General features: G+C 38.4%; 2 protein-coding genes across 6 annotated transcripts; both read right to left on the reverse strand.

The window, feature by feature from the left end:
• Positions 1–112: 112 nt before the first annotated feature.
• Positions 113–16,564, reverse strand: magu (SPARC related modular calcium binding-like protein magu). 3 transcript variants are annotated; one of them, XM_065495521.1, is made up of 12 exons: positions 16,266–16,561; positions 7,878–8,061; positions 6,940–7,146; positions 5,586–5,729; positions 5,284–5,376; positions 4,581–4,841; positions 4,148–4,294; positions 2,115–2,201; positions 1,934–2,050; positions 1,494–1,704; positions 1,137–1,402; positions 113–872 (listed from the first exon to the last, which is right to left on the reverse strand). In XM_065495521.1, exons 1-12 carry the CDS (start codon positions 16,386–16,388, stop codon positions 796–798), a joined length of 1,917 nt encoding a protein of 638 aa, XP_065351593.1. In that variant the 5' UTR covers positions 16,389–16,561; the 3' UTR covers positions 113–795. The 3 variants fall into 3 exon arrangements, with proteins under 3 accessions (XP_065351593.1, XP_065351595.1, XP_065351594.1); XM_065495523.1 differs by lacking the exon at positions 6,940–7,146 and having other exon boundaries at positions 16,266–16,564; XM_065495522.1 differs by lacking the exon at positions 4,148–4,294 and having other exon boundaries at positions 16,266–16,558.
• A 1,701-nt stretch (positions 16,565–18,265) lies between these two features.
• On the reverse strand, positions 18,266–21,040 carry LOC135946987 (ataxin-3-like). 3 transcript variants are annotated; one of them, XM_065495528.1, is made up of 8 exons: positions 21,022–21,040; positions 20,611–20,697; positions 20,393–20,557; positions 20,204–20,340; positions 19,685–19,839; positions 19,423–19,628; positions 18,667–18,778; positions 18,266–18,606 (listed from the first exon to the last, which is right to left on the reverse strand). In XM_065495528.1, exons 2-8 carry the CDS (start codon positions 20,632–20,634, stop codon positions 18,515–18,517), a joined length of 891 nt encoding a protein of 296 aa, XP_065351600.1. In that variant the 5' UTR covers positions 20,635–20,697; positions 21,022–21,040; the 3' UTR covers positions 18,266–18,514. The 3 variants fall into 3 exon arrangements, with proteins under 3 accessions (XP_065351600.1, XP_065351598.1, XP_065351599.1); XM_065495526.1 differs by having other exon boundaries at positions 20,889–21,028; XM_065495527.1 differs by lacking the exon at positions 21,022–21,040 and adding an exon at positions 21,002–21,020.
• Between the last annotated feature and the right edge of the window lie 317 nt (positions 21,041–21,357).

A 21,357-nucleotide genomic window follows, 5' to 3' on the forward strand; every position in this document is an offset into this window, starting at 1 on the left:
GCTATTTTTGCTACAATCTACAATTTAAATCAGTTTTGGTTATTTTTCTAAGTGTGAAAAGTTTTATCATATTCACAAATATCATCAATAGCTAAGTAAAAATACAGCTAAATAAATTTCTTGGGAGAAATAGTTATGATTGAAATACAATTTTTAATATATTGCAACATTCTTATTTTCATATCTCATAGTATTTCTTACAATTACTATAGTTAGTACAATTTTGTAGCAGACCCTTTGAAACTGTCTTCTTCAACTGATAATTCAAAGTATTAATTAGGTCCAGACTTACAAATAATATTGGAAGTGGTTTAATTAGCTCATATATGCTGATTAGCTAAATTTTTGCGTTCACTCAAGGATCTTTGCGTTAGACAATGCAGCATTATTATTATATTTTACAACTAAAAGATACACTCTAATGTGATGATCTTTGCAACGTTAGCATCGCATTATGTTTACAAATTTACTTAAAACTCAAATAGGCATTTTTGCGAATAAGTTAAAAATGAAGTGTCCTCGCGCGTGAGATAAAATGAGACACAGTCACATACTTAGTACAACTTCAGCTAATGAAACTTGTTGACACGAAAATAACACCAGACGTCAAGTTTTCCAAGAATATAAATACATATATAATAAGCATACTGATGCGAAATATTGAAATCTCACTTGTCACAAACACTGTCCTGCTCTCGTTCTTGTCAAAATACTAAATATTATCTTCTCGGCTAGTCAAGCGCCTTCATAAATCTTGGCAAATGCAATTAATTTCAAATGGGATGGCATACAAACTCAATCGTAAACCAGTAGAGCGTCAAGCGGATTCGGCCCTCTTCGGTTGGCGTTTGGCTTGCCAATAAAAATGTCGTCTGTAAAATTTTAGATAGGACGTTAAATAATAGTTAAAGTTTACAACAAATCAGGATAAATAGAAAAAAGATTAATGATCAACGAAAACGCCTATACCTTTCTTGTTTTAAAATATATTTATCCAATATGGTTTGGAGTTTGGAATTTCATTTTTACACAATTTCGTTTAACTCTAGAAAAGCCTGATTATTTATCCCTTTTTAATTTTCGTAGTATCATTTTATAATACAAAAATTTAACTAAATAAACAATGTTATTATTACCGTTATTGCCAAAAGTGGCTGGTGCTTTCTTTACTGTCAAGCAAGCCTCCCACTCGGTGCGAGACACTCTGCTATTCTTGTCTGTATCACAATAGCGAAGGAACCTCCTGCCGCACTGCTTGTCAACCTGGGATTCGTCCACGATCTTGCGGAACTCCTTCCACTCCTTCTTGTCCAAAGCGTGGTCCTTGTTCTTGTCTAGAGAGTCAAAGAATGAGGCGGACACCAGCTTCTCGTACTTGGCCCTGTCACCATTTTTGTCGGTGCTGCGATGGAAAAATTAAATTAGAAAAGCTAAGCAATAGAAATCTAATATCTTAGGGAGCAATAACATATATAAAAAATATTTTTTTCAACCTGCTCCAGCTGGAATATTCGATTTTATTGTTCATCAGCTCTTTCAAGTTTTTGATGAATCGTTTTTTCTTTTCCTCGTTGCACTTGTCCATGAAGCTAGGGGATTTGATGGAAGAACTCGATTGCCGCGACTCGCATTGTGGCTCACTGTTAAGAACGATTGAGCCAGGTTGCATTTTTCCGTCTTCCTCGTCCACGCAGAAACAGTAGCCTGTGAAATATATTTCACATTATTTCTATTAGTCATTACTTTTTAGGACAAGATAAATTATAATTAATCTCCTATGAGTAAAAAGGTAGAGATAAAACCCACATTTTCATCATAAAACTTGAATAAGTAACACAAATAAAAATAATACTTAGTTAAAAGCAATTTTGTAAATGCACTTGAGTACGTAATGGGCAGAAAAATAATTGTAATTTTCAACTGATACATTCACCTGTGCTTGGGTAGCACTGCTTCCGCAGGTACTTTCCGTCTTCCGTGCAATTTGGCACGTATAAATTTTTTGTGTCCTGATCTTGAGCACTCCTCCTTTCAAAGAAGCAGCCTTTACCTACAAATCAAATTGATAATTGATAACATAAACCTCGCCAAGATCAATTAAATACAAAACCTACCCTCTGGAGGTTCCTCGGAGCTGTCACCATCGCTACTACCTACGCCGGGTCCTTCCTCCTCGACGATTGGGATGTCTAGAATAGTTCCTGCAATAGTTTTGATTAAAGTAACGTAATTTCTCGAAAACGATGTGTTAGCAAAATTTTCCACTTCAAACGCATGCATTCAAACTGCGAAGCTGGCTTGAGAAAATATAACTGAAGCGCTTGACTGATAAAAGTTGTTTGAAGATGCTCCCTTTGTTGATAAAATATACGTATTTGTCGGATTTTCCTCTCAAGGGCTTCAAAGAGCAATGCGCTTAATTGCGACTGCACGCGGAAACACACGCATATTATTATTCTGGGTAGTGCTCGTAACATAACTAATAGCTAATTGTTGTAACATCAGCAAAGTGTATACATATCAATATCAAGAGACGGGCAGCAGAGAAAGCAGCTTTAGCGATTGTCTCTGTCTGCGAGCCAAACGAATGTGAACTAGCTTTTCACATAGTGTACATGTACACCAGACGCAGGGTCATTACAGCGGTGCGCACGAGGGGCGTGAAAAATTGAAAAGTGGCCGATTCAATTTTCAAAAGCGACTTTCGTCCAGCAAAGTGCGTGTTACCCGGTTGAAAAAGGCAGAAAAGCCGTTCTACTCGCGCCGGGCACGAGGGAGGCGGCGTCGCCGGCGTTGAAGAAAGTTTCTTGGCCGGTGAGCCGCGAGTCTATTTTCCACGTCCCCGTAACCGCACACGCTATGTGGGATTTGAGCAGACATTTGACCCCGTATCAACAGTGCGAATATAAACGTCGGCGCCTGCCATCAGGCCATTACCCACTTGGCGCCATGCGAATAGGCAGCGAATAAACCACTTGATAAACAAATGCACGAGAGAGCGAGAGAGAGAGAGAGTCCAATTCAGTCAGAAATAAGACGCGGCGAGATCTCTTTCAAAGCAGCCAGCGCCGGGCCAATCTAGAAAATCTGCTCTCTGCGTGTTTAATGCTAGCGACTCTTGTTTTCCAAATTGCTCCGCAAATGCTATTTTATTGGCGCCATCAGCATAATTCAGGCGATGTCATGGTCGACACAACAAAGTTAATAATGGACACGGCTTGAGAGTAATATAGAAAGTCTCCGCGTCATTGCTATTCTGCATCTTGCTTCGAATTAAGCAAAATTTTACGTTACAACAGAAAGTTATTAGGCCGGCAAAGAAAAAATCATGCAAGGTTATTTAGTAATTTTCTAAATGCACATTTCAAAAGCGGTTTTGCAAAGAAATTGCGAAACTTAAAGGAGCAATTATTTTACTGACATGCTACTATAATTGAGCATCTTTTGCATACAAAAGAATAATTGAGAATGATTTAAATCATTAGAAAAATGTTAATTTTTGTTTCATATACACTAACGGACATCACCACAAACCAAACACTTAATCAAGGCAATATGGTTGCAGTAAATATAGTACGTGTACGATACGAAATTCCTTGAGATTCACTTCAGATTAATTCTAAACTGTGATAGTATTTACTCTAAGATGGTCTTTGATTATTTTGAACCATCGAAATCAGCCCTTTTACCACAAGTACCAAAAGCCCCTTGAAATAATATATTGTCTCTAGTCATTATTTATAATTAAAAATTAATTGTTGATTTTAGCTATTTGTAATGCATTTTTTAAACAATTAAATATTTTAATTAAATAATTGCTACTTTAGGAGCCTTTAAGAAAATTAAACATATATTTTTTAAACATGATATGAAAATTTGTAATTTTATCCTACAATTCAATTTAAATCAAATTATGGCGCAATACCCCTTAAAAATCGAACTAAAAGAAGGTTACAAATATTTAATATCATTCTAGAGAAAAGAATATTCCCTCAAAAGCACCCTAATAATTTTTAGCTTTAAAAAACTTCCGCATTCCATACCCTCCAAGGTTTATGAGGACAAATTTAAGTCAAAAGATCCATGCAGAAGTGGTTGAGACTACTTTTAGGGAGTAGAAGAAAGCGAGAGCGCGGGGGTGGCTTACCCTTGCGCGCTTCAGGCAAGCCACTTTGGCCGAAATTCGGCGGTGGTAGTAACGATTGCATTGAACCCTCATCAGCGGTGTCATGATGCAACGCACCCGTTGATGAGTTGAGCATTTTAAACAGATGCAATGGAATGAAAGAAGAATCTAGAGAGACCAAGCACCAGGGCTGTGCAATTAATAATCATTCATTTTTCCACATGGGTCAGTGCTGCAGTCAACTAATCTTTGGATTAAGCACAATAGAGAACTGTAGATTGTTTTCGTGAAATCTAATTTGAAATTGAAGAGGAAGAAATAACAATGATAAAAGAGCCATGACTCATAAATAGCAGATTCAAAACTATTTTGTGCATGGCCCTATTAAGCACCGTTTTTACACGTGTGTGCGCAACACTTTATGGAAAAGAAAATGCGGAAAAGGAGGACTTACTGTGCGTGTCAAAGCCAAGGCAGCCGAGCCACTCGTCCTTGGTGATCTTGGTGTCCTTGTTGAGGTCGCAGCGCTGCATGAATGAGTGCGAGCACCTCCGAGGCATCACGTTTAGCCGTGCAAATTTCCTCAGGGTGCGATATTCTTTCTTTTCCAGCACACGGTCTTTGTTCTGGTCAAGCATGTTGAACTTATGCTCCAGGATCCGCCGCTGTACCTCAGGATCTTTTATCTCCTCCATTATGATTTCGCCAAAGTTTCCTTCGAAAAAAAAAATGTTAATTTAAATCATTTGTAGTTTGAATCACGATTAAAGGTTAATAAAATTGGTCGTCTCAAGAAATCATCTCGTGTTTTGAAAATACCTTGACTGGTTTTACAATACATAAACTTATGACGAATCAATTTAATTTTAATGTTTGATAATCGCATATGATTTATGGTACCTATTTTTCAGTGGAAAACTTAACAATTCCTCAAAAAAGGCAAAACGAAAATACTCAAAATGAAAGCCATGATTTAAAAAGATTGACCTAATTTCTGCGTCCTTTATAACTATAAAAAAACATGACCAATCAAATAAGTATAATAAAACACATTAAAAGTGTTTTTAGTGTAAAAAGATTACCTCTTAACGAATCGGAATTTTACATTCAATTCACGCAAACCATTTGACAAAGATTTATTTAGCTCCAATATTTACCAGGCCTGTGTGTAATGTTCTGGCGTCGCATGTCCACGATGAGCGAATTGAGCAGGTTTTTGTTGAAGGTGATTCTGTCCATGCTTTCGCACGCTGCAGAGGCAAGAAGCAACAAACACACTCAGATCAGAAGAATGAAGGAAAAGAAAAGAAACGCAAATGGAGCGTCAGACGACGGACGCTTTGTTTGTTTTCGCGCCGCACGCGCTCCAGAATAAAGAGATGCGTCGCTTTTCGTGGAAAAACTGCGCGTGAACTAGCTCATCGGTGGTGACAGAAAAACGAAAGTGATGGAAACTGACCTTTCTTTGGCTTCGGTCTGTTTGAGATTTCACCGAAGGGCAATTTACTACCGGTCTTGGCGTTCGGCCGCTGTGACGCTTTCCGCATATGCGACTGGTTGCCGTTTGACGAGCCTGACTTCTTTGTCTTTGGTGCAGCGGCAACTGTAAAAATAAATTCCAAAATGCGCATTAGCTAACTCCACAGATGATAAAAGCTAAAATCGGCGTTTTTAGTTACAGATTAGCAGCGTAGATGCAGGAAATTGCTCTAAAAAAGGGTTCGTGACTTTGGTTTCAGCCGCCCGTTTAGAACTGCTGAACCAGACCACACTTTTCTAGCTATGTTACAGATAAAGGAGACGGTTGAAAAATTATTGAAAGAAAAAGGTTAAAATGTAAGCGATTTTTATATGAAAATTCAGTTCTTTTTTAGAAGTTTATTGCAGGGGTCAGTAACTACCCCTGCATCAAAAATTCAGCATAATATTCAAAATGAAAAAGGCAAAAATAGGACTGTATTATACAGAGTTAAGAAAACGTTAGACTGAGTTTTGTGTTTGATAATGCACAGTAAATCACATATAAATTCGGTGACAAATTGCGCAAATTGTTCCACAAACGGTTGCGCATGGCTTCGAAGCACTTAACATTGAGGCCAGGAGTCGCATACAGGGTTGCAATTAATAATAACATTCGGGCTAATGCTCTTCCTTCAATTAATTTAATTAAAATAAAGCCACAACCATTCGACGACCTACATCAAACAATTTCATCTGTAAGAATGGTAAGAGATTTTTTTCTAAAAATCTAGCTACATTCAAGCTTTTTTGCAAAACTTTAAGACGAACACATGCCATCGATTTCTATCCTATGCTGATGGTTTTCAGGCAATAAATTACACACAAAAAATATTATGGTTTGAAAATGATAATAAACAGAAAAACAAGAAAATCATATTTATGCAACACCTGCTCTTAAAAAATATAAATAAATATCGGCATTTGCGGTACCTCATCAACAAATAATATTTCTACAGTATCGAAACATGCATTCATGTATTAGTTATTATTTTCATTAATAAAAGCTTTGCTCAAAATTTATTTAAACCCGCTCACTCAAAATTCGACATGCACATTTACCAACAGCCTTTCCCTATTAATTTAGTAGGAATCTATTCGAATTTTTTCACCAGACCAAAAGAAAATTTTTGCCCCTTGAACCGGGTTTTCAAGCGTTCTCAGAGTTTCAAGCATAATAAGCAAAACAATCGTTGCGCAGCAGAACAAAACGTTTCTCTATCAAGCAAAGCAGGCTGCTCATACAGACTTTGAGCCAGTTTAAAGAAAGCCAAAAGAATTGCATGTTCTGTTACTTTTGCTGCAATCGGGTTTGTCGTTTTCGGTGTAGGTGTTATGGATGGGGTTTCCGGAGACGGTGTCCACGCACCAGCAGTACACGTTAAAGCACTGAATCGGCAGAAAGTGGCCGTCCTTGTCGCACGCGGGCACAAACTTGTTCTCCTGCTCCTTGGAAGCGTGGAACCTGCGTGCCTCCTGACAGTGTGTGTTTCCTTGAGATTCTGCAGACAACAAAAATTCAACTTTTCTTTTCCTATGGCTGTGTTTGCCAAATTATAGGAGACTCGATTGCTTTGAAAATATATGAATACGACAGATAAGAAACTATGTGCATTGAGAGCAGTGAGATATGAGAAGTTTTTAATTATTGCACAGTACCAGTGATTCGCAGCTTCTCTAAAAAGACGGAAATTATAAACGATATCAGAGGAATCTCATGTCAGATGGGGAAACTGGGAAAAAATTAAACCAATAATAAGTCCTCAATTATCCTAAGAAAATTAATAAAATTAATTAGATCCTCGCGTCAGATTTTATTTCCTGACAATGAGCACAATATACTGTGTTGGGTCACTCTTTTTAACATACCATATTCGATTATGTTTGTGATCAGGTAGCGATAATTTATTTCCCGATTGACGATTAAATGCTCTCAAATCGTCTAATCGCGGAGGCCGTAAAGGTAATTAATGAGCCGTGCGGTCGCAGTCGACAAGTTTATTTATCACCGCACTGCGCTCGCTACAATATTCGTATTTCTCTCCCCGTTAATCGTGGTTTTTTAAATCCTTTCTCAAATCAGGGATGAGGATAATCACTCCGATTTGTCAAGATTTAACTCGTAAAAGCTTTTAAAATCATCAATCTTTGGTACACTTTCAATAAATATACTTTCCCGATAATTTAATTGACCAATTAAGCCTGAAAGAAGAGGAATAAAATATGTATTCACCTGAGCTTCCGCCACTTTGCTTGTTGGGCCTGCATTTGCCCCTAGATTGAACCAGCAGTTTGCTGCCTGGGTTTTGGCAACTTTGGAGCAGCAGGTGGCAGGCTGATGGGTAGGTCTTGCCGTCATTGCCGCAAACGTGCTTGCGCTGCTGCCCTGCCCTGTTTGGGCTGCAATTCGTTGGACACTGAAAGCAGAGATTCGCACGATTTAAGATAATGTTTTTATTAAAACTATTACCAGGTGAGACACCACTACCTTGGCGATGACTGAATTAATGGTTTTATAGATAGTTATGGTCTCTCTTTGTGGTTTAATTAATATGTTATTTTTACTCTCATCTAGCCTTTTGTGAAGGAAATATTATAATGTAAGCAGAGACACCCAGATAAAAAGTGCTAAAACAGCACCAAAGTGTCGTGTACAGACAAAATTGACTCTCTTAAAAATTAGGATCGCTTGAATGGAGGTATTTCGTAAGCGATTTGGACGAGCGAAACAAAAAAAAACAGTCGAAGTTGCATGAGCCACACTAATTCGATAAACTATAACATTATCACACAAATAATCCTTTTCAAAAATTGCACCGATGTCTAATTTATTTGTGTTTTATTGTCTCTAAAAAAGAGAATTTTTGAGGCTTCAAATTTCTTTTGTCGGCGCACTGTTAAAGACCGCAACACTATGTTTCTGGTCGGTTTTCCCCAGTAAAATTAATTTAAATTTTTTACAAATTAAGTAATTTATTTTCCCAAAATAAAAAATGTTTAAAATTTGTTTAACTCGCAATCCATTGCATATTTTAGTTTATACAAAAATTTACGGTTTTTAACCCTATGTCGAAAGATTATTTTTAAACCTTTTGTGCAAGTTAAAATATTGACAATAGGACAGAGGAAAATCATGATTTGCAGGAGTTGGATGATTTTTTGCCCAAAACAGCCGTTTTAGCGCGATAATTTTGCGTTTAAAGTCGGGAGCGAGAGACAATTTTTAAACAAAAATATCACGATTTGTTACAATAAATATATTTGTTGTAAGTTGTTACTTGCTGAACTTGAAAAACTAACGACGATTTAAAAAAATTCCTATGCATTTCGCTTTATATTATTGCCACTTATTCTCATAGCACCGACGAGTTAAAAAGACCGGCAATTTGACCCTGCCAAGGGAGTAAATAGTCACGCACTTTGCGGTTTTTGTGTCAAATATAGAGCTGCCGAAAATTGCAGCCCGGCGGTGATGTGATACACCCAATCGCTAAGGCGAAGAAGAGGAAACTATACACTATTTCCCAGACATCATCACCTCTGGAGGCTGTGTCAAGACTCAATAATTATCAAGACCCTCATCATACAGATGAAAGACGAGGGTTCAAACTGACAATGGGCCGAAAAGAGAAAACCACACAATTTGTGCGGAATAATACTTTTTGCGATGGCATTGCTGGCGCATGACATCACCGGCATTATTTCTCTCTCTCTCTCTTTCGCGCGCGCACTACAATATATAATAGACCGAGAGTTGTTGCTGAATACAAGAGAGAAGAACACCTTGGCTGTGCGGCAGCCGCGGTCGTGGCTGGCCCACGGCGCCTAAACCAGCTTTTAGGCGCACACATGCAAAAAGAGTACATAATATGCTGTTTTCTCTCTCTCTCTCTCTCTCTCTCTCTCTCACTCTCTCGGAACGGGCCTCTCGTATTTTTACTCGCGCACACAGCACTATTATTGCCTTTGTTTTCGCATAACGAGTTATTTCTCCCGAGGAGCGCCATTAAGTCGCCGATTTATGGACTGCCGTGCTCACCGTTTGCCAATTTTGGGCATCAATTTAGACTTTTGGCAGCTGCGATGAACAAAGTGGCTCGCGCGCGTCCAAGCATCTTGGCGGATGTATTTTCAACAAATTTATGTTCTAAGCCGAGAGGACCTTGTGACTCCAGCATCGTATGTAAATTCAAAGGTTCTCTCGCTAAATTGATGATTGTTTGAAAGCATTGGATTAATTATTTTGTTTCTATCTTGAAAAAATGATGTCATCGTTAGTTAGGCTTAAAAAAAGTAAACTCATGGACTTCTAACCGATTTAAATGTGGAAAAACTAATATTTAATAATCATATCCGTAATAGAGATGTAAGAAGTTCAAAGGGTACAATAATGTCGAGATTGCAAAAAAAGATAAGGAACATAATGAATAGAAAATTGCTGAGGTGGAAGAATATTTGATGTGCCATTTTCAAGGCGCGTTCAGAGAATTTCAGTAGATTGAAAGTGTGAAATTTCACATGACTGAGAAGTTTGGTAAATTGAATTCAGAAGGCCGAAAAATCTTGTACAAGACTGAAAATATATAGTATTTGGTCGGACTTGTGTAAGACCATAAAACGCATTGCGACACTACTTGTATTGTAAGCCAATAGGGAGAGGAAAGTGGCACTCCATAATAATTGGTTCTTCCAAGTATTTTAATACTTTACGCAAAAATTTATTACATTAATCGCATGCACAACACTTGTCGCATTTCTGGCAGGAAAGCGCATCGATAGTAGAAAAAAATCCAAACTCTTCTAAATGACAACGTAATGCGAGAGCAATCTGAAAATATTTGGACAGAGTGGTGATATTTGTTTGAAGTCTCTTTCTTGCATTCCGTTTTCAGCATAGTATGTATTGGCTCTGTGAAAAGAAAGAGGCAGAGGAGTACAAAAACTCCTAGAGAAGGAGATGCACGAAGACACAGATTCAGTGTATCAAATGACTCAGCACAATGATGCTGAGATAACTTTTGTAATATAATTTTTTATTGAATGGAGAAAAAAATACAATTTGAAGGATAATTTTATAAATTTTAAGGGTTCAACAAGCATCTATCATATAAAAATTATTATTGTTCGCGAATCAGGTCCAAAACTTTTCGGCCTTCTGCAGAGGAGAGAATTTTTTTCGTGCTTATAAATGCGGTTTTAAAAATGTGTGGGTCTTTTGCATTCGCGGGTCTCCTGAATTTCGGGGCTGTGGCGACGGAACCTTCCCCCATTTATCGACTGTTTAATATGGACTAAATAATCTCTTGAATCAATTATACAAGGAAATTTGCATCAAGGATGAAGAGAAAGATAACAAGAGCAATATAGAATTATACAGGTATGGTTACACTTGAAATATTTTATCTATCCTAAATACCTCAAATATTACTTCATTTTTTATTTTACCTATTCATTCTGGAAAATAATTGTCTAAATTCGCTGAAAACACAATTTCGATCATATTGTGAAAAAGAAATTATGATGCATATGTAACAAAAAGAGAAATAAAGAAGTCCTCGAGATGATTCAACTTTGCGCGTGAATCACTCCATTTCAATAATTATTTTTCCCTAACTTTTTACGAGCTTCCTTTCTAGAATCTGCATGTGCATTATCTGACATTCACGCAATCCGGTTCGCTCATGCACAGCGCATGACTCTGCTCCCTTGTGCGTGTATGAATACTAAAGCTTTTTCTGCGAACGCGTAGTGCTAGCCGCGGCTGTTGACTCATTTGTCAAAAATGCTGGTCTACTCGTTGATCTGGATTTTTTTAGCATTGCATGCTGGTCGTGAACTCGTTGGCTGTACGCACACGGATATATGTCTTCATAAACAGGGTGGTGCTTTAGAGAGTCATTGGCGCCAGGCATAAATTTCATTAGTCGCGCACGCCCGCCGCCAATTTCCATACCTTACAAGGGCTTGCGGATCTTGACGCTGCCGCGGACAAGTAGGTATGCATGAATGAATTTCCATACACGATCTATCATCTATTCACTATCGTAAAGTGAGTTCTTTTTTTCAAAGAAAAATACTTTAGATTTACAGTAGATTTCTTCAAGTTTTTACAAGAAAAAATTAAGGCAGGGTTGGTTGTATGTGTCGAAATATATTTACTAAACAAAAATTTTCCGACCGTAAAGAAAAAGACAGAAAATGTGTGTTTGCACCGGATTTCTTTTATGCTGAAGAATTCTTGGAATTAAGCGTATACGCATGTTGTAACAATATCAGCCTTTTTGAACAATTCCCTGGGACCAATTCAAGCCACGCAGAAAATTCGAGGGTTCTTTAAAAGGCCTACAAAGCACTCTGGAAAAGGATCTGATATTATGACTTTGATAAAATGTGAACCCCCGTGACGATGAAGGAGATGCATCTGCCGATCAAAAGATAGTAGTTCTTCTTCACAACTGCAGGTAAACAAAAAGCGAGAGCGAGATAGAGGATAAATTCCAGTGCTGGGGGAGCTTGAAAACACAAACTCTTCCAAGGGACACACCACACACCTATTTGAACGAGCCTGTCTGCTGGGTAGACACGCTCAGCTAACAAGGTGGACCTTTGTGCTGAGTGCTGTTGAAAAACCTTCAGCCGAAACAATCAAGCTACGAAAATGTGCTTTTTCTCAAATGAGATGGAGGCCGCTGAGTAAATATTGACGTCTGTCGGCGCGGGATAAATGGCTCCTTGGCTTGAGTGAATGATGAAAATTGGCTTTCACGCACGGGTCGCGAAGGGAAATCGAATTTCTATAATTCTGTTAAAAATGCGATGTCAACCACCGAAAAGTTGCCTCATCTGCTTCAGCCTGATAACAGCATTTAATTGAAAAAGTGGTTCTTGATTAAACTTCTTGCTTCCTTTGATAGAAATCGATATTTTTAAAATCTCCTTTGGTCATTTTTATAACTTTTATATATATATGCCCTAGGGCGCCTGCAGTTGTAAATTTTTATGATTTAGCAGTAATAATTCAAATTCCTTTGACGTGTTTATCCCACAGTTTATGTTTCACTTCACGCGATCATTGCGTGCTGCAGAAAAATGTATGGAGACAGTTCTGAGATAGCCGTGTTATTTTTAGCCGGTTCGCTGGCTCCCTATTGCAGTTTGTACACTTGGAGCACTGCTCGAAAAAACGCACCAATTTTGCAAGAGAGCACGAGACACCAAAGAAGCTGACCTGGCGAGTATTTTGACATTGCTTGAATGCTAGTATCGTGTCGAGAATTCGCAGAGCGCGATCAGAATTTGAATTGCTTGGCCTCACATTAATTTTACGAAAAAAATTTAAATGATTTGAGGGCTACTAGAATAGATTAAAGTTGATTTTATAAACTCTTCTTTATTCCCTTTAAAATTCGAAACAATCATTCCATTATTATTTATTATGAAAGCAGAATTCCTCCGTTGTGAGCAAAGGATTATTACTGTCTTTGGTTCATCAGCATACTCTTAAAGGTTGTGTTTGCTCACGGATCTGCAGAATATAATTACGCACCTCTTCGATCAATCATTTATTTATTTTTATCATACTCCCTTCGCTTACTCGGCTATTAAAGGCTTAAGTGCATTGCTTAATTATCGGAAGTTCCCATCTAAAAGGCTTTTGCTAATAATACGTATCGGTATTTACTATAAATGTTTTGTATTTTCTTCATCTTCTGTATAATGCTAAAGCAAATTCACCAGCAAAACTTCACTCGACTTTACATTTAAATGACCTTTGGGCGTCTTTCTTTCAAACACAAATACAGAATTTGATCTTATATGAATACAAATTTGCTATTCCATTTTTGCTTTGGTGGAACAAACAGCATAAAAAGCAATCATTAAATTTTTCGTTTTGAAATGTTCAGTTATTTTTGGTGCTGCTAAATAATTAATGGCTATTAATGGTAACCTGATATGATTGATCAAATAATCAATTTCCAAATGATATGTAATTTTTAACTAATATGCATTAATTGCGATGTTTTGATAGAGAAAATTTCGGCGAGCAAATTTAATATCAATTCGTTCACTCGTGATCATTTTCTCGCTCGCGGCTGACTCGGCGGCATTTTTCCGTCGAGTGTAGATTGTCGCAATTACACCTCGTTACACGTATCCTTTTTAATGGTTTGTTTAACAAACAGGTTGTAAATTACGAGCGACGCAAAGGTAAGTTTATATCTGCGAGTTCGAGTAAACGAAAAAGACATCAGCCTATATACGGTGGCATCGAACGCATGGGAAATTCGAAAAAGCGGAAAGCGTTTGGAGCAATCCTGGCTTTGGCGGCTTTTAGTTCTGGTCTCGCAGCCGAAGAGAGTGTATAAATGGTGCCAAGAGTGCAGTCTAAATAGAAAACAAGTCGGCCGACGGCGGACATTTGAAATAATAAACGCACGGCGAAATTGGTCCAGACAAAACTTCCAAGTTTCAACAAACTTGCATCACTTGCACGCGTGTCTAATTGGCTTTAATGAAATTAAACCTCGACTAAAATTAGATGGCAGAGACCTTAGCCGAAAGATCACCGCCCTTGGAGAGTAACATTATTAAATATAATGTTGAATGTTAAAGAGAGACGAAAAGATGGCCACATTGTGCCGGCCACTCCAGCCCAACGCTATCAACTATAGGCGGTGTTATTGGGACCCGGTGAGCTCATAGCGAAGTGCCGAGCGGAGGAACAAGAAAAAAAAGAATTGTTTTGATAAAATCTAGGCGAGAGAAATCAAATTGACCTTGGATATCTTTCTTCATTTCGTTTTTTTTTTGGTCGATCATAATTAAAAAATAAATTTCCAATCATTCGGACCAAAAAACGCTTTTTAACCCGTGATAAATCATCTGGAGTAATTGTAAACACGTCAATGTTTTCGGCTGAAAGCAACCAACGTAATTACATATGGAGCAGAGCGCAGCTCGGCGCGCGGTTCGGCGGCCCTCAAGAAAGTACATAATTGATGCCGTGTAGGGAATTTTCGATTCTTGTTCTCCGCTCGGCATTCTTTGGAGCCAGTTTTTCTTTCGTTGGCCATTTTCTTGCGCGCACACTCTGGAAAGCTTTTAACAGTCCGTCCGCGCCACACAACTACTTTTTAAACTTTTATTCGTCGCTTGATGCGAGCTAGTTTCTCCATCGGTTGCAGATATTCCTGCCCATTGACAATAAAGGCGTGCGTTAAAACGCTCAATTAGTCCTGAGACCCTCTTGCGTGCGTGCCTGCGTAATTTTCCGACAAACAAATTAAGCCCGCGCGCAGAGGAGGAAATGTGTGCATAACAATAATCTCTTTCTCTCTCGCCCGACGCGTATAACAATGTGCCGCGGGTTTTAATCTCATTGTCATTCCCATCCGCTTATAAAAAAGAATCAAATTCTCGACTTGATGCTCGCCCCATATAACCCACATTGCTTAATTTCTTTTATGTCCTCGTGCCGCTCATCTTTGATGGCGCCGCTTGGATTTAATTGAAATTACACCATCTTTATATGGCCCCCGTAAATCATTTAATCTTTAGGTAGTTTCACTTAATTTGTTGAGAGCACCACAGGGAGTTGATGCAACTAATTCAAATTTCGCCTAAGATATAGTGGATTGAATCGTGCCACACGTTCATAGAGCATTTTGCATAATTTTTGCATGGCGTTGACGTCAGATACGCGGGAAAAACGTGAATCACAGGTCCGGACCAGTAACAAGTTCCGAGCACAAACGCACAGTGTGATCTTGTTGTTGTGCTGCAGGTGCAAGCCGCGTTTTATGTTATGGTACCCTTTCATTGTTAGAAGGCAGCCGGCATGAAATTCGCACGCTCCATGAACTATTTCTCTCTGGCTGCATCCAATTCCAACACATTCTCCCCAAGTCAAACCTCAGTTAATGATTCTATTTTACTATTGCATCCTCTCATAAAACGAATTGCTTCCCCTTTTCGCTTCACCAGCTTTACAAGTCTTTTGAATTTCTTAGTCCTGATTCGACACAAAAGGATCACTGTAGGCAGATTTATTTTTACTTTGAATTGATGAAGATTAATGGCGTACGACTCGCGTTGCGTCAATTGCTTTTGTTGACCATGCAACAATTTGCGTGATGGAAAACAAATAAACAAGCGATGCGACGCACGCACGATCTTTGAAATAATGTCCCGCGGCGAAGAAAACCGCAAATAAAGGCGGCTCAGCATCTTGCTGAGATGCTCTATAAATATAGTGAACTACAATATAGCTAATCATAATAATTTCGATCCTGCGTCGAGGATCAAACGACACGGAAGTCGTAACTGAATGCAAATTAATTTCAATGCTGAAGTGCGTGGGGATTTAAGTTATTGAACCGCGACTGAGCAACTCCAAAAAAATTGATCATACAATTATTGGCACGCTCATTAATTTGATTTTTAAAAAGACTCGCTAGTTTGCTCACCTAAAACCTAAAAAATACAAATATCGGACAAAAATAAAAATTGCAGTGCCTGACAATGACAAAAACTCTAGAATTTTTCATTTTTACAGGGGTTCAAAACTGAAAAAAAATAAAAATTACAAATAAATTTGGAAAATTTGTTTGATGGAACTTACATGAGTAGGAGCGTCCTTGTCACTGACGGTGTCCGGCACGGGCCTCATTGCGGAGGGCGGTTGTGCCTGCACGGCCAGCAGCAGGGCGAGCGCCACGAACACAAGGGCAGGACAGGCCGACATGATATCGTGACGCACTGCGGCTCACTTGAAAAAATTAATTCACTCTGAGGGTGAGAGCGATGAGAGTGAATTCGGGCGTCCGTGTCGCGCGTGAGTTGCGGCCGCGAGAAGAGACCTTCAACGATGCACACGGTCGGTGGCCGCTGCAGGGACTGAGCAGAGCCAACGCTCAAGAAACTGGACTGGTCCTCCTCGACCTTCCCCTTAAATATGTGGCCTCCCCTCTTCTTTTCTTACAGGCGCCGGCATGCACCTGCTCTCGATGGGCTGTGTACGGTCTCGACTCTTCTCTTCGCTGACTCTCATCGTTGGAAAAAATTAATTTAAAAATGGCCCTGATTTGAATTTATTTCGAACTTCCGAGTATTATTAAAATTATTTAGGTTTTAAAAATGATCAAGCAAAAATAAATAATAGAAAAGGCGTGAGATCTGAAAAAATGTTATTTTTCCGTTTGAAAATTTCTGACATTTAACCATTATCACGTTCAAAACACATGATTAAAGTGAAAAATTAGTACCTTTTTATTTTTTGTCTGGCAAAATTAATGCCCAAAACTGTCAAGCAAACCGCTGGTAAACCTTGACCAAAAAACTTGCCTTCTATTTTGCAGTAAAAAAAAAATACTAGAGGAAAAGTCATCGAAAAGAAAATTTAGTAAATTTCTGCAAAGGATGAGCGAAATACAGAATTGGCAAAAATGCCGGGAAGGGGCGAGAGAAGAGACTAATAATTATAAAGGTAACGGTCGGCTTCTAGTGCCGTGAATGACTTGAGCTGGAGGGAGTTGGTTCAGGTGGTATAGAAGTGACTATAGAAGCCTGGACAAAATTGAAGGTGAGGGAAAGTGTTTTGAGCATTCAACAACGACATATTGGTCCGAGCAACACTTCATCGCAGGACAAAAAGCTTTGACAGCATAATAGGAAAGAGAAATCATGGGAATGTTTTTTCGAAATTCCCAAAATGCATTTCCTGTGAGAGGTTTTTAAAACTAGAGGAGAAAATACCCCTTTTTGGTGTTTCGTCCAAGAGAATCCAGGAGAAATAAGCGGCTGACAGGCGATAAATTTAAGGTACAATAATTGGACTCGCATATATGTTATTGGTAGAGAACACATATTTGGAGGGTTCGAGAACTTTTATTAAGAAGGGACTTTGAAAAATCTAAAGATATTGATTTAATCTCTGGATTTTTTTAATATTTTTACTTTTTGAGCCTCTGATCAATGTAGTTTTCATATATTGAGACAAAACCTTCAAATTCGTGTCACATAAACTTAAGCTGACCATAATTTAGAGGATCAAACATGGACAAAGGATCCAAACAAATATGTATGCCGAAGACTGGCTCTCTGACCATATGGCTCGTGGTAAGACTCGCAGCACTTTTGACTTTTCTCTGTGCTCGCACGCAGAAGGCACAGAAAGAGAGAGAGAGAGATGAGAGAAGGCGCTGCTTTTCTTCTCTTGGCGGCCGCCCTTGTGCCTTGTGTGTGTGCGTCGGTCTGCCCCTACTGTGGCAAAATAATGAACAAGTGCCAGCCGAACTGTCTCTTCTCGGCTAGACTCGCATGCAAATTACATTACGCGCAAGCTCTCTTGGCACAGTAGCAATTCCGCCGCCGGTCAAAAGGGAGGTGCGCTGGCGTAATCAAAAATTTGTTTGCGCTTATTCCTCCCATTGTGAGCAAGAGCGAGTTGGGCAGCGGCGCAGCCTTGACTCGCGCCTTCTGCACATCAAAATTCTAAAGCAGTGTGTGTGCACAAATTTTCAAGGTTCGTCTTTGTCTACAGAGCGCCGCGATTGATTCCAGATATCTGATTTTTATCATTAATATGTTTCTGGGGGAAATTTCTGAACAAAAAAGCAGATAAATATATATAGATTATATATTATTATTATAAATGTGAAATATCGCTTCTTCCTATTAATTAATATTATTCAAAACATAATAAATTAACTCTTTCCTATTTATAGCAACACTTTAGTTTCCGTTGATGTTGAACAAAAAGGTTCCTTTCTCAATGAAAAAAATCGTGCTTCAAAAGCACCGTTGAAAAGAATCAATGACCAGGAACGCGAAATGAGTTCAAAATACAATAAAAAAATGCATAGGTGTCATTCACGAGGGGTTCATTTTGTCCAGATAAGCTAGTCGCTTACGCCTCACCTCTTCAGGGTCCACTAGCTGCTGTTCCTGCTGTCCAGATTTCACTGAGAACAAACAGCATCATTGAAAGGAGTTTTATTTCTAGGAAGCAAAGTGGCACCAACCTGTTTCTTCCTGTTTCTCAGTCTTATCATTTCCTAAACTCATTGCGAGCGCGCGCTGCAAATCCTGATCTTCACTGCTGGTGCTGCTTTTCTCAACTGCAACACCTTCCACCTGAAAAACATGTTACATAATTGATTTAAAACGCGTAATATTTTTGTACAGATATATATAATTTCCAAAATATGCATTTGACCTGAGACGAAGACTTTCATACTACATTTCTCATAGAATTCTGTCCTTAGAGCATGTTGTGTAGGTTAATCCTACAATATTTTGTCCAATGCCAAATAACAAGGCTTAAAAAAGAAGGCCGCTTCTTGCGGTAATTCTGACTGGTTAAAAAAACAACATCATGAATGCAGGCAAAGTATGAGTAAATTATTATTTTCAAAACTAAAAACAGTCTAAATTTCCAACAATATTTAGCAATCCATTCATTACGCTTTCGTTTGCCACATAGAGAACTATAATCTTTATAGTTTTGCTTCATATTTTCCCAAACTCAAAAAGACAGATTTCAATACAAAATTTCTTGATACCATAGATTGTTTGTCAAGTCAAGTCTCTAGCGATCTATAATAAATTACTATAAGAGAGGAAATAATTTTTTTTTTTAGAACAAGCCATGAACATAATCCATTTATATATTGGACTTGGTATGACTTTTTCCCTATAAATTTCAGTTTTTAAGATTAAATTTCCTATGGGAATGCTGAGCTACTTTGCTTTTTAGTTGACTGATTGTGAGAACTCACCACAATTGGCTCGTCAGTTTCTTCTAAGCTCATCTGGATCACTCTCCTCAGCTCCTCATCCTCTTCCTCGCTACGGCTCCTGGCAGTCCTGCGAGGAGTGTTTGTGCTGCTGCTACTGCTGCTGCTGGGAACGTATGGATTGAGAAGGAGCGTCTCATCAGCTTTGCATGCTGGAAACTCGCCCAGCACAATGAAAATTGAGTAACCTACAAAAGTCAGGTTTTATTTCAAATCACGATATTTTCAGACTCAAAAAGCTTACCTTCCTGCTGGAGCTGTTTCAAATAGAGGGCTAAGTAGGTTTCAGTGATGTGCGTAGGTTTGGACTGAATTGAGTTTAGGTTGAACCACTGATGGCCGATCTTCCTCAAGGTGAACCAGTGCTCTCGATAGTTGCAGACAAAAGCTTGCATAGTACTAAAAAACATGTTATATTATATAAAACTTTCATTTCAAGACAATCCTCAATTTTAATTGTATTTAATATACTAAATTTCGCATCACCAGTTTTTCAAACTTTTCAAAGTTAACAATTTTTATTTGAGCTCTCTGATCTCAATGATTTAGAGAAGATACCCAGCCAACAATTTTAATGGCAAGAATATTACCAAAAATTGTAATATTCAAAACATATTTATGACTGTAAAAATGTTAGCTGTAAATATATGATTTAAATTTATTCAAATTTTAGGGAATATTCACATGACTGAAATTGCTGGTTGAATAACATCTGATTTTTCATTATTTTATGTTTTTAATTATACAACATCTTTCCACTTACTGAGGTGAACTTTGTGCTTGGAGGGAAAGCTCCTGTTGACTGTTATACGGCACTAGATCAAGTGCCCACACCTGCAACGCCTTGCTCAAGACCTGGACCGAAAAGAAGCCGCTGTCATCCATGTTTCCAGAGGGTTGCTGAAAGGCCACCATTAGTAATTATGTGAGCTGTCAAAATCATGACGCAAACCTCCAGGAATCGGCGGTATTCTTCAGTATCAACGCCGCTCTCAGCCATCTGCTGTCGTTCATCTTCATCCAGGGTATTCGCCAAGGTGGCTAGGTCAACAGCAGTAAAGTACGAACCCTGCAGGAGGGCATTGAGGCAGTGCTGGGCACACAAGGAGCCTTCTTGCTACGAGAAAGGAAACAATTAAATTTCTTAAATACAAAAAAAGCACAGCAAACCTTTTCAAAGAATATATCCTCCATTCTTCCAGGTTCTCCCTTTGTTGATACTCAGGTGGGCTAATTTAACACTCAAACGTTCAGAATCTGCGAGCGTAATTAGAGGAAAAATCTTAATTATATTGTCTTCCAAAACATATCAGAAAAAGATGCAATATATATAGATATAATACATATTATAGATAGCAAGATAGCTTAGGAGCTTATCTACAAAAAATTATATGATAGATACATCAATGTGTTTTTGTTCTGGGATTGTGTGATAAAAATCTTCCCACCTGAGTTTATGTTTCGGTGGGGATAACGAATCAGAGGAAATCGTTGGAAAATAATTATTCTAAGGGTTTACGAAGTAATTCAAAATGCGAGATTAACAAAAAAATCAACTTGCATGAAAACTGCATTACATACGCGTTTTCCTGTTTCTGTTTTGAATGCCAGCTGGTCTGGTTTGCCAAGCGGCCAAAAGCTATAGCTTTCGCTTTTCAACCTTGTGGCGCGAAAATTGAACCCATCGACGGCATCGACTAGTCGTCATGGCTGTCAAAAGTTGATGGCATCGTTAAAACAGTCTCCTTAAAAAAATAGTTATTGATTCTCTCACCGCCTTTCGTAATAGAATGGGCCTCATCACCCTTTATAAATTACAATTAGATGCCTTGATAAAATAACTAATGAAAATAATTTTTCCGTTCCCCTTAGTTATTCCTTTTTTCCGTACGTTTGACTATTGAGACTAGTGTATTA

Source organism: Cloeon dipterum, chromosome X (assembly GCF_949628265.1).
Source record: "Cloeon dipterum chromosome X, ieCloDipt1.1, whole genome shotgun sequence".
NCBI lineage: Eukaryota > Metazoa > Arthropoda > Insecta > Ephemeroptera > Baetidae > Cloeon > Cloeon dipterum.

What these genes read in the sequence shown, in the direction of transcription:
- magu (XM_065495521.1), bottom strand. Translation starts at nt 16,388, where the DNA reads ATGTCGGCCTGTCCTGCCCTTGTGTTCGTGGCGCTCGCCCTGCTGCTG. An exon ending in CCTTGGCTTTGACACGCACA is followed by an intron (nt 4,295 to 4,580) that starts GTAAGTCCTCCT and finishes TGGTCTCTCTAG; the next exon opens with ATTCTTCTTTCATTCCATTG. An exon ending in CTCCGAGGAACCTCCAGAGG is followed by an intron (nt 2,051 to 2,114) that starts GTAGGTTTTGTA and finishes TTTGATTTGTAG; the next exon opens with GTAAAGGCTGCTTCTTTGAA.
- LOC135946987 (XM_065495528.1), bottom strand. Translation starts at nt 20,634, where the DNA reads ATGGAGGATATATTCTTTGAAAAG. An exon ending in CAAGCACAAAGTTCACCTCA is followed by an intron (nt 19,840 to 20,203) that starts GTAAGTGGAAAG and finishes CATGTTTTTTAG; the next exon opens with TACTATGCAAGCTTTTGTCT. An exon ending in TGAGAAACAGGAAGAAACAG is followed by an intron (nt 18,607 to 18,666) that starts GTTGGTGCCACT and finishes GTTTGTTCTCAG; the next exon opens with TGAAATCTGGACAGCAGGAA.